General features: G+C 40.9%; 1 protein-coding gene and 1 non-coding gene across 2 annotated transcripts in view; one reads left to right on the forward strand and one right to left on the reverse strand.

Moving 5' to 3' along the window:
- Window positions 1-13,059, reverse strand: part of NAA16 (N-alpha-acetyltransferase 16, NatA auxiliary subunit) — a 64,928-nt gene that overhangs the window by 19,870 nt on the left and 31,999 nt on the right. The window contains 3 exon segments of the mRNA XM_049778894.1: window positions 829-981; window positions 1,317-1,486; window positions 2,753-2,825. Of these exon segments, the coding sequence (XP_049634851.1) occupies window positions 829-981; window positions 1,317-1,486; window positions 2,753-2,825 (396 nt within the window).
- On the forward strand, window positions 4,075-4,207 carry LOC126016519 (small nucleolar RNA SNORA51). Its single transcript, XR_007498314.1, has one exon. It is a non-coding gene; the product is annotated as a small nucleolar RNA SNORA51 (small nucleolar RNA).

Genomic DNA, 13,059 nt, shown 5'->3' on the forward strand with positions numbered 1-13,059 from the left:
TACTAAATAAAAGCTACTGAATCTTTCCCTAATGACTCAGGAACACTGTAATACATATCCATCATTGTCAAGGCTGTTAACAATAGTCCTATTTTGGTTTTATTTTTTCAATTTACCTATCATTTTTTTAAAATTCTTATTTACAAAAGCGTAGTTTACAGAGTTATTGGTAGTTGAGGCGTTTTTTGTTTTTGGGGGGTTTTTATTTTGTTTTTTGGGTCACACCCAGCAGCGCTCTCCAGCCCGGTAGTTGAGTTTTATGCCCTCAACCTGCCACCATTTATTTTTCAGTTAATAAAGTTGGATGGCTTCAGCTTTAATTTCATGCTTTCAGTACTGCAATAGTTTATTTAACTTTAATAAATGTGTTCTTGGGGCCGGGTAGGTGGCGCTGGAGGTAAGGTGTCTGCCTTGCAAGCGCTAGCCAAGGAAGGACCGCGGTTCGATCCCCCGGCGTCCCATATGGTCCCCCCAAGCCAGGGGCGATTTCTGAGCACATAGCCAGGAGTAACCCCTGAGCATCAAACGGGTGTGGCCCAAAAACCAAAAAAAAAAAAAAAAAAAAAAAATGTGTTCTTGAGGTCGGAGAGACAGTATGGAGGTAAGGTGTTTGCCTTGCATGCAAAAGGACGGCAGTTCGAATCCCGGCATCCCATATGGTCCCCTGAGCCTGCCAGGAGCAATTTCTGAGCATAGAGCCAGGAGTAAACCCCTGAGCATCAACAGGTGTGGCCCCAAAACAAAATATACCCACAAAATTAAATATCATCATAAAACTGAAGTCTGACTAACTCAGGCAATTATATCCTGATGCATGCCATTTCCTACCCTTGTGAATTTGGAGCACATTTCCTCTGCTTCTTTTATCATATTTGCTCGAAGCATATATTTTGCACATTTGGAATTGATAAATCTATCAGCTGTATCCAAAGACTGTGCTTCATCCATCCATTTTGCTGCTTCTTTGAGATTACCTATATGCTTTAAGAGACAAAAATATTAGAGAAATCACAAAACATGATTGAAAGAATACAAATATAATATATATTATATATACATTATATATGTTATGCTATATATGATATATACTTACATATAATATATGAGAAAGCTTATAAAAACAAAACAAATTTGGTACCATTTCTGTCAAATTTATCTGAAAATAATTAAATTCACATTATAAAACAAAAATACTGGTCTATTACAATTATGCATCATTAAATTCTTTAAGATATGAAAAACATTAGAGCCCTAGAATAAAGGTTCTTTAAAATGGCAGATCCTTCAATTATTCAGAAAAATAAATAAGACTTTACCTTGTAAATTTTGGCTTTCATATAAAATAATTCAATTATTGTTGGAGTGCTACCAATTGCAGCATTAATATAATCTAAAGCCAAAGAATATTGCCCAAGTTTATCAAAGTGCTGTGCCAAGAAATACTGGACCCAGAGGAGTGTTGTTGGGGGTTCCTTCTCCCCATTCTCTGAAATCAAACACAAAATTATTGAAGGCAAAGTTAAACAAATCACATACCTTTCTTCCAATGCATAATAGAAAAACAGAATTATGGGGCTGGGAAGGTGGCGCAAGAGGTAAGGTGTCTGCCTTGCAAGCGCTAGCATAGGATGGACCATGGTTCAATCCCCCGGCATCCCATATGGTCCCCCAAGCCAGGGGCGATTTCTGAGTGCATAGCCAGGAGTAACCCCTGAGCATCAAATGGGTGTGGGCCAAAAACAAACAAAAAAAAAAAAACAAAAAAAAAAACACAGAATTATAGCAATAATGACCAAGTTTTTTGTTGTTTTTGGGGGGGACACAGCAATGATGCTCAGGGGTAACTTCTGGCTCTGTGTTCAGAAATCGCTCCTGACAAGCTCAGGGGACCATAAGAGATGCTGGGAATCGAACCAGGGTCAGTCCTAGGTTGGCTGCGTGCAAGGCAAACACCCTACCTACTCTAGCCCCCCAAATGACCAATTTTTTTTTTTGATTTTTGGGTCACACCCGGTAATGCTCAGGGGTTACTCCTGGCTATGTGCTCAAAAGTTGTTCCTGGCTTGGGGGACCATATGGGACACCAGGGAATCGAACCGTGGTCCGTCCAAGGCTAGTGCAGGCAAGGCAGGCACCTTACCTTTAGCGCCACCGCCCGGCCCCCCAAATGACCAATTTTAACAGAAAGGGTTTATAACTTCATACTACAAAATTGAGAAAATGGTGACTAACCATTTTTTGAAACTAGCCAATTTACTAGTTTCACAGGATTTTAACTTTCTACCTCATTCCAAAATAACAGTGCTTAGTGAAAGGTAAATCAATCTAACTCAATGAAATTTCTTTTTTCTTTTTCGGGCCACACCCATTTGATGCTCAGGGATTACTCCTGGCTAAGTGCTCAGAAATTGCCCCTGGATTGGGGGACCATATGGGACACTAGAGGATCGAACCTTGGTCCTTCCTTGGCTAGCACTTGCAAGGCAGACACCTTACTTCTAGTGCCACCTCGCCGGTTCCATAAAGCTTAAGAAAAAATTTTTTTGGGGGGGGGCCACACCCATTTGATGCTCAGGGGTTACTCCTGGCTAAGCGCTCAGAAATCGCCCCTGGCTTGGGGGGACCCTATGGGACGCCGGGGGATCGAACCGCAATCCTTCCTTGGCTAGCGCTTGCAAGGCAGACACCTTACCTCTAGCGCCACCTCACCGACCTCTCAATGAAATTTCAATTCAATCTAATTTAAACTTACCACAAGGGCTAAAAAGGTCACACGGTCTAAGAGAGGCTTCATAGTTAGTAACAAGTTCCTGGATTATAGAAATCTGTTAAAGAAACATAGTTTCAAGTTATAAAAATAATATATTGAAGGAATTTCATTTTATCATTAATTAAATTTGCAAATAATATGCAGCTGACTACAGAACTATAAATTAAGCTACTGGGTCTCTGCTTTCCCCCTCCCCATGTAGGGAAAAAAAGAGCATATGGAAAATGTAATGCTATTTTTTTTTTTTTTGGGTCACACCCGGCAGTGCTCAGGGGTTATTCCTGGCTCCAGGCTCAGAAATTGCTCCTGGCAGGCACGGGGGACCATATGGGACTCCGGGATTCGAACCGATGACCTCCTGCATGAAAGGCAAACACCTTACCTCCATGCTATCTCTCCGGCCCCCATGTTATGCTATTTTAACAGTGTAACAAAAATATCACTAATTTCAAATCTCAATAAACTACTTGAGATATTGAAGAACAATTATCACCAGTTACTTAAAGACCTTTTCTCCTCCAAATAAACATACATACATTATAATATATATATACAGATATATATATATATGTTTTGGGATCACACCCAGCGGCGCTCAGGGGTTATTCATGGCTCTGCGCTCAGAAATTCGTCCTGGCAGGCTTGGGTGACCATATGGGATGCCGGGATTCAAGCCATCATCCATCCTGGGTTGGCTACGTACAAGGCAAATGCCCTATTAGCTGTGCTATCTCTCCAGACCCTAAACATATACTTATTAAGAGTTACTTTCTGTATATGATCCAGCTATACCACTCCTAAGGATATGTCCTAGGAACACAAAAATACAATACAAAAATCCCTTTCTCACACCTATATTCATTGCAGCGTTGTTTACAATAGTCAAACTCTGGAAACAGCCTAGATGCCCCTCAATAGATGAATAGTTAAAGAAACTATGGTATATATACACAATGGAATATTATGCAGCCATCAGAAGAGATGAAGTCATGAAATTTTCCTATACATGGATGTATATGGAATTTATTATGCTGAGTGAAATAAATCAGAGGGAGAGATATAAACACAGAATGGACTCACTCATTTTGAAAAAAATGAAAAACATTTGTGTAATGATTCTCAGAGACAAAATAGAGGAGGACTAGAGGGTCCAGCTCCCTCTGTGTGTGTGTGTGTGTGTGTGTGTGTGTGTGTGTGTGTGTGTGTATAAAAAAATTAAAAAAAAAAACAAAAAAGAAAAGATAAGGCCTCCCAATTGTGTGTGTGTGTGTGTGTTAAAAAATTAAAAAAAACAAAACAGAAAAGGCCTCCCAATTCTTACCACAGGCTGTGCTCTTTACACTGACTGTATAGAAAGAGGAGGTACAGTAAATGCACCCCATATACACCTCAACCCAGGCTCTTTGCCTGGTCTGTATTGTGAATTGGGAAACCAAAAAAAAAAAAAAAAAAAAAAAAAAGAGTTACTTTATGTGCCTTTTGTTTCCTATTATAATAAAACATACAGATTTTCTGAAATATTATTGCCATAAAAATTTTTTTTTTGATTTTTGGGCCACACCCGGTAATGCTCAGGGGTTACTCCTGGCTATGTGCTCAGAAGTTGCTCCTGGCTTGGGGGACCATATGGGACACCGGGGGATCGAACCGCGGTCCGTCCAAGGCTAGTGCAGGCAAGGCAGGCACCTTACCTTTAGCGCCACTGCCCGGCCCCGCCATAAAAATTTTTTAATTAAAAATAAATTATCAAAACCACAGAGTGAGTTCATAGAAAAGATAGAACAAACAAACTCTTAGCAAAGTATTTAATCTATCTGTGTTCTTTGGTCATTTTGATAAAATTGCATTTCACTTACTACACTCGATTAAGACTGAAATGCTACAAACTACACTGTAAATATGCTCTGCCCTGAAATTACATAATTATGAAGTTACATAAATTAGAAATGGCAGAAATTTGAAAAACAGTTTTACTTTATGTATACATTTACATTTTTGTGTTACCTTTTTTATTCACCACGAAGTTACAAAGTCATTCGTGACTGGGTTTCAGGCATACAATGTTTCAACACCGATTCCTTAACCAGAGTCCACTTCCTCTGCCAATGCCCCCCCCCCCCCATTTCCCCATTTGCCTCCCAATTACCAGTCTGCTTCTATAAAAGACACTTTTATTTACACATCTATACACATGTCTTTGCACTGTACATATCGTTTTTGCTCTGTGATTTACAGTACTGTAACTGATAAAATTTCATACATCAGACTTTATCACTTTATCAGTACCACCTCCTCTTCCCAGTTGAACACTTCCACTATAGATGTTGCCCACCTCTGTCCCATCCTCCAGCTCCCCCAAGTGGCATGTGACCTATTTCTGGTTGAATACCAGTTCTCATATTCTTTGTTTCCATTGTCTTTGAGTGTTTGCTATTCAACCAATTTTCTTTATATCCCATATATGAGAGAGACCATCGTTCTGAATCAGTATCTTTCTCTCTGACTCACTTCACTCAGCATATGTACATTTAATTTAATTTAATTTAATTTTATTTTATTTTTTGGTTTTTGGGCCACACCCGGCGTTGCTCAGAGGTGACTCCTGGCTGTCTGCTCAGAAATAGCTCCTGGCAGGCGCGGGGGACCATATGGGACACCGGGATTCGAACCAACCACCTTTGGTCCTGGATCGGCTGCTTGCAAGGCAAACACCGCTGTGCTATCTCTCTGGGCCCACATTTAATTTTAAATGCCTAATGATGTTTACTATTCAGAATGTTTTGGAATAAAACTTATTTATGATATTCATAAAAGTGAAAGAAGGGGCCAGAGTGATAGCACACCAAGTAAGGTGTTTGCTTGCCATGTAGTCTCCCAAGCTGGCTAGGAATAATTTCAGAGCACAAAACCAGAAATATCACGTGAGCACTGCCAGGTGAAAAAAAATGAAAGAAAATTATTAGATAAATTAAAACAGGGCCAGAGAGATAGTACAGTGGTAGGGCGTTTGCCTTGCATGCAGCTGACCCAGGATGAACAGTGGTTCGAATCCTGGTACCATATGGTCCCCTGAGCCTGCCTGGAGCGATTTTGAGTGCAGAGCCAGGAGTAACCCCTGAGTGCTGCTGGATATGACCCCCAAAAAGAGAATAAATAAAAATTAAAACAATGGGGCCAGAGCAATAGAACAGTTGTAGGGCATTTGTCTTGCACTCAGAAAACCAGGGACAAACCCAGGTTTGATCCCCAGTATCCCATAGGGTTCCCGAGCCTGCCAGGAGTGGTTTCTTAGCACAGTCAGGAGTAACCCCTAAGCACTGCCAGGTATGGCACAAAAGCACCCAAACAAAACAAAACAAAAATTAAAACAAGCTGAACAGAGACTAAGGTAGAGTCAGAATTTAACTCAAAGGATCAGGCTAAAGCTTCTAACATGCTGCATTAGATGGTTAATGGAAAAAAACTTACATTTGTTAATAAAGGGTACATTTAGACAGTAAATTATAACAAGGTATCTCTACCCAAGAGGATGGTTATTATCATAAAGAAAAAAACAAAAAACAGGGTTTTTAAGAATGTGAATAAATCAGAACATCTGTATACCAGTAGGAATTAAAACATTACAGCCATATGAAAAACAGCACAGCAATTCCTCACATGAAAAAACTGACAAGTAATCTAACAATTCCATTTCTTTTTCTTTTTTTTCTGGTTTTTTTTTTTTTTTTTTTTTTTTTTTTTTTTTTTTTTTGGTGTTTGAGCCACACCTAGTGACACTCAGGGGTTACTACTGGCTATGCACTCAGAAATTGCTCCTGGTTTGGGGGACTATATGGAACGCCATCCAACTACGGTCCATCCTGGGTCAGCCACATGCAAGGCAAATGCCCTACCGCTGCGCTATCACTATGGCCCCTAACAATTCCATTTCTGAGTATAGACCCAAAAAGTAAATAAATAGAACCTTAACTAGGTTATTTATATACAGTTATATTAAACATTCATGTTCCTAGCAGCATTATTCAAAACAGTATTGACCCAAGAGCCCATCTAATAGATATGCAAAATATTATATATATATATACATGTGGTATACAATATCATGAAGCCTTTTGAAAGTAAAGACCTCCTGCAATATGATACAACATGCATGACTTCTGAGGATGTTAAGTCAAATACATTAAAAGAAAGCAAATACAATATGAACGCACTTAAATACAATATGTTAAATGGCCAAAATCAAATCTAGAGAATATCGTTATGAGTACAAGTCTAGTATATGAGGCCTTGAGTTTAATAATTAGCATCACCATAACCATTACAATAATGTGAATACAAAATCATTAAGTATAATTGTGATTGCCATAGAAATGGGGAAAAATATATGAAGTTTTAGAGCTATAAGATGAATACTTATAAGGGTAAATGGTGATGACTGTTGTACAGAAATGTGAACATGGAACACCACTAAATTGACTTAAAAATTAATTAAGACTGAACCAGAGAACTGGCTCCATACACTGGAGCACAGTCTTTACATTATGGATTCAATTCCATACACCACATAATCCCTGGACACTGAACACTGCCAAGAATGATACTTGAGCGAAGAGTAAGGAGTGGCCTCACCAAGTACTGTGATTGCCCCCCCCCAAAACAAAACAAAACAAAACAAAAAAGACAAAGAAAATGATTAGGATGATAGATATCTATATTTTACCTAAATTAAAGTGTTAAGAAAATTATTTCTGAAAGTATGAGCCTCAGACTACTAATAGCATCAGTATCAGCAATAACATCGCTAAGTAATTTACTATTTACAGAACCAAAACTCTGACACCAGTATTCTCTTTTTAGCAAAAAAACTGATAATAAAGCAAAATTAAAATCAAGATATTTTTATCCATCATAATCATACCAGCCTATCAACCTCATTTAGATTATTTTTATCTTAAGATAACATATCCAGGCTTTAAAATTCAGTACAAAGACTTCCTGTTTAATGTCACCTGACTGGTTTCTAGGAACTCCAACTTTAGATATATAACATATAACTAAACAAAATCCTCAAAGAATATTGTTTCATTCAACCTCATTTCCTTTTAACACTGATGAGTAAAAATGGGAAACCCCTGCTTGTTCTATTGTTGATTCTAAACAAAATAACACTTTCCAACATTTTTGATTCTGAACCGAAAAGTAAAGATTTTTTTTCCCCAACTTTTTCTACAAGATGGAGTTATTTATGACCTTCAGTGCCATCTACTGGCAGTTGTGAAACATACTAGAACTGGTTTTTAAATAAGGTATTATGGGTGCACCTATGTTTTATCTAGGATGAAACTTTTTGTTCATTTGTGGTTTGTTTTGGGGTCACATCATACAGTATTTAGGAACTGAACACCCATTACATGTAGGAAACTCCTAGCTTGGTGTTTACGAAATCCCTAATAGCAGTTCTCAAGGTATCATGTAGTGCCAAAAATTGAACCCAGAAATTAAACCCAGCACATGCAAGCAAGTACCACTAAGCCACATCCCCAGTGTCTAGGATGAAACAAAAGTAAAGTCAGAGGGAGAGGTACAGTCAGAGGAAGAAGTACAGACTCAAAATGATCTCTCTCACATGTGAGATATAAAAGAACTTCCTAGGGAAATATCAATACCCAAAGGCAATGGAAATAAAGAGCAGAACTGAACTTCAATAGGATGTTTGCCACTGGGGTAGTGGTGGGATATAAAATAAGTTAGGGATGGAAGCACTAAAACAATCGTGGAGGGAAAATACGCTTGCCATAGAGGCAAGCTTGTGTGGGAGGGAAACTAGGGACACTGGTGAAGGGTAGTGGACACTGGTGAATACACTGGTGCCGAAACATTAAATGCCTGAAACTGTGTCTATCTTCTCTGTAACTTTATAAATCACATGGTTCAGTAAAAAAAAAATAATAATAATAAAAACATTTTTTTTAATTATTATTTTTTATTATTTTAATTATGACAACAAAGATGCAAAGAAAGAGGACAGGGTAAAGTTACAGTGGAAGCCCAATCACCCATAAACAGGATTCTCAGTAGTTCCATCGATGATATCCCAGCCTTGAACTTTCAGCCAAAGAACATTAAGAAAAACAAAACTGAACCCATGTACAATTACTTTGTCCCTCAAATCCCCAGTTGTAGTACATATTGATTCTTAGCAGCACACCATATAATCTAAAGATATTAGACTTATGTAACTCTTTAAACATTGAGGGCAAAGTACATTTATCTAGTTCCATGCACATGCTTACTAGTTTAAGTTAACCTCAAAAGTTTTAATGGGTTGTTTTTCTTAAGGATTGGAGTCAAGAGAACATAGTAAAAAACGATATTAAAGTGGCATTTGTTTGCATAGGCCCACCAAAACATAAGGGACATGGAAAGACAAATTATGGTCTAAATACATGGAGACCCTACCCCTGAAGTTTCCTGGCACAGGACTGACTCTAGGCTCCAGGCAAACTAGTTTGTCCAATTAAAGTCATAGTCTGTAGTGGCAATACACCTCCATTCCTCACATAGTCTCTGTTGTTGGTATCATTCTTCTGTATTAAAGATCCTGGAGTCTGCATATCCCATATTGCAGTCAGGATGGTGCAGAGCATCCTCTCGTTTCACCTCACACTTAAGGGGCAATAGAGAGAACCATGTCCTGTAGAGCAGGTCATCGTTGTTGTCATGTCTTCTCGCAGGTCCTTGTTGTTGTCACGTCTTCTCAGTGTAAACGGAAGTGTCTTTTTAGGAGGTCGATGTCACACCCTTGGTAGTGTCTTTCCTGGTAGAGGACTGCTTCCAACTGTTGCTATAAAAGACCTTGGATGTTTCGTAGATAGCTTGCCTGGTTCCAGCGTGAATGGAGAATGCCCATTCAACTGAGGCCTATGCCAGGTCATTATATCAATATTCAGGGTGTAAGGTACATTGTAATGAGATTTATTAGATAATAACTAATCTGTATGTATAGTGTTTTCCCATTTTAATGTGTCTATGCAAACAAGGATCAATGCCACGAAGCGTTATTGGTGCATCTGGAGGCAATAGGAACAAGACCAGCAATTTCCATGACATAGTTCAATCATAGGCATCAAACTGAGGGACAGTTCCACCACAATCCTTACTGAACAGCTTACAAAGAAAAGACAAGATGAAAAGTGGATAGAAACATCATGGTAGAAGAATATATAGAGAGTTACAGCAGTTAAAGAAAATAATCATAAAATATTCAAAAGATATATGTGTTCAATATGTGTTCGATTTGTGTCCTTCTAAATAGCTCTGGGATTTGTAAGATCTACTGTATGTCTTTGGTCAGAGATTGAAGCTGTGTGTTACTGAAGTTAAGAAGGGCAAGTCTGGGGTGCTGATGGTTGGGAGGAGCATATGATCGCGCGGGGGCGCTAGCCCCCGCGCGGTTTCAAAATGTGGACTGGTATGAAATTGCCAGTGACAGCCTGAGTATAGCTGAGAAATTATCTGCCACCCCCCAGATCAAACGCCACCACCTGATCCAACCTCTGGAGCCGGCCAGGAAGTGGGGAAAACCCAGGGTGCCCCATGAGCTCCTCCCAGAAACCCACCTGGAGATCCGGAGGAAAGGGGGAGAGGGGGTTCGGGTGACCCAGGTCCGGGCCCCCCACCCTAGGCCAGGCCAAAAGGCCGCTGGCACATACGGAGGTCTGCCAGCTGCCCGCCCGTGCTGCTAAAAATCCAGCTCCAGGAAGGGAGAGAGACCCTCCCAAGCCCAAAGGACAGGGATTTAAGCCCAACCTAGGCCGGTCCCCAGACCCGGCCTGGGAGTGGGGAAAACCCAGGGTGCCCCATCAGCTCCTCCCAGAAACCCACCTGGAGATCCGGAGGAAAGGGGGAGAGGGGGTTCGGGTGACCCAGGTCCGGGCCCCCCACCCTAGGCCAGGCCAAAAGGCCGCTGGCACATACGGAGGTCTGCCAGCTGCCCGCCCGTGCTGCTAAAAATCCAGCTCCAGGATGGGAGAGAGACCCTCCCAAGCCCGAAGGACAGGGATTTAAGCCCAACCTAGGCCGGTCCCCAGACCCGGCCTGGGAGTGGGGAAAACCCAGGGTGCCCCATCAGCTCCTCCCAGAAACCCACCTGGAGATCCTGAGGAAAGGGGGAGAGGGGGTTCGGGTGACCCAGGTCCGGGCCCCCCACCCTAGGCCAGGCCAAAAGGCCGCTGGCACATACGGAGGTCTGCCAGCTGCCCGCCCGTGCTGCTAAAAATCCAGCTCCAGGAAGGGAGAGAGACCCTCCCAAGCCCGAAGGACAGGGATTTAAGCCCAACCTAGGCCGGTCCCCAGACCCGGCCTGGGAGTGGGGAAAACCCAGGGTGCCCCATCAGCTCCTCCCAGAAACCCACCTGGAGATCCGGAGGAAAGGGGGAGAGGGGGTTCGGGTGACCCAGGTCCGGGCCCCCCACCCTAGGCCAGGCCAAAAGGCCGCTGGCACATACGGAGGTCTGCCAGCTGCCCGCCCGTGCTGCTAAAAATCCAGCTCCAGCTAATAAAAACATTTTAAAGTGACTTTGACACTAGTCAAGAAATGAGTGTTAGAATATAAAAACATTTTTAGAAGGCCGGAGCTGTAGTGGAGTGGTAGGGCACTTGCCTTGCATGCGGCTGACCCAGGATGGACCTCGGTTCGATCCCCAGCGCCCCATATGTCCCCCAAGCCAAGAGCAATTTCTGAGCATATAGCCAGGAGTAACCCCTGAGCATCACAGGGTGTGGCCCAAAAACCAAAAAAGAAAATATACATATATATAACATTGTTTTTTGGGGGGTTTTTTGGGTCACACCCGGCAGCGCTCAAGGGTTATTCCTGGCTCCACGCTCAGAAATCGCTCCTGGCAGGCTCGGGGGACCATATGGGATGCCGGAATTCGAACCAATGACCTTCGGCATGCAAGGCAAACACCTTACCTCCATGCTATCTCTCCGGTCCCTATATATAACATTTTTAAGTGAGTTTGACACTAGTCAAGAAATGGGTGTTGGAACATTGTATGATTAAAATGTAATGATCAAAGTTTTGAATTCTTTAGCTCATTGTGATTCAATTTAAAATTTTTTATTTTTATTGAAACCATTGTGAATTACAAAGTCCTTCGTAGTTGAATTTCAGGCACCAGTGACAGTGAATTAGAGCCATTCCCATCACCAATGTTGACCTCTCTCAACCAAAGTTCCCAGGGTGCATCCTATACCACCACCCTTAGCTCCCTAACCTGACAGTTTAAAAGGCCCATTTTAAAAGTTTAGGTTGTTATCGTTTGGGTCTCTTGAATATTGTTGTTTTCTCTGGTTTTGATATAAAGTTCTGTCCTTTTTTTTCTCCACCAATGTACCTGAGACCACTTGGCCCTGGCCCCATCCTTTTTAAATTTTTTTTCTTAATTTTGCAGATCAATTTTAAAATTCAAATTAAAAGTGATTTATTTTAAGTTACAACACAGACTGAAGTTGCACAATTCCACATAAAGATGAATAAAAATTAAGCTTGAGAAGACAAATCAAAATTTAATGGAGAAAAATAATCAAGACAATGGAAAATCCACAGGAATATTTATATTAAAAAAAAATCTCTGGTCTTGGGGGCCGGAGCAATAGCAGTGAGAAGGGACTTGCTTTGCAAATGGTTAACACAGGTCTGATAACTGGCATACCATATGATCCCAAGCCTGTCAGGAGTAATCCTTGAGTACCTCCAGGTGTGTTCTCTAAAAAAAATTTAGGGTTATGGTCTTTTTAACTGACTAATTAGATGAAAATCAAATTTCCCAAATAAACCAATAAAAGTTACTTTAGGGAACCATTTGTTTGTTTTGCTTTTTAAGTTTTGGAACCACAACCAGTGGTGCTGAGGAGCTACTCCCAGTTCTGTGATCAGGGACTACTCCCAGAAGTGCTCAGGAGACTATCTGGTACCAATGAATGAACTGAAATCAACTGCATGCAAGGTAAATAAATGCCTTAAGCCCAGTGCTATCTTTCCAGTCCAATCTAGGAAGGATTTTTATCTCAAATACATTTCTCATTAGAAAGATACCAATTCCTTTTTTATGAAATTTACTGTAGTGACTTCCAAAAAGATGGAATTTTGTTACTATAATTTAAAATCAAGACAGGTGGGGCAAGAGAGATAGTATGGCAGGTAAGGCAATTGGTTGCCTTGCATGCAGCCACCAGGGATGACTCTGGCATTCCATATGTCCCCAAAGCATTGCCAGGCCTGA

The sequence above is a fragment of the Suncus etruscus genome, chromosome 8 (genome assembly GCF_024139225.1).
Source record: "Suncus etruscus isolate mSunEtr1 chromosome 8, mSunEtr1.pri.cur, whole genome shotgun sequence".
NCBI classification, from domain to species: Eukaryota; Metazoa; Chordata; class Mammalia; order Eulipotyphla; family Soricidae; genus Suncus; species Suncus etruscus.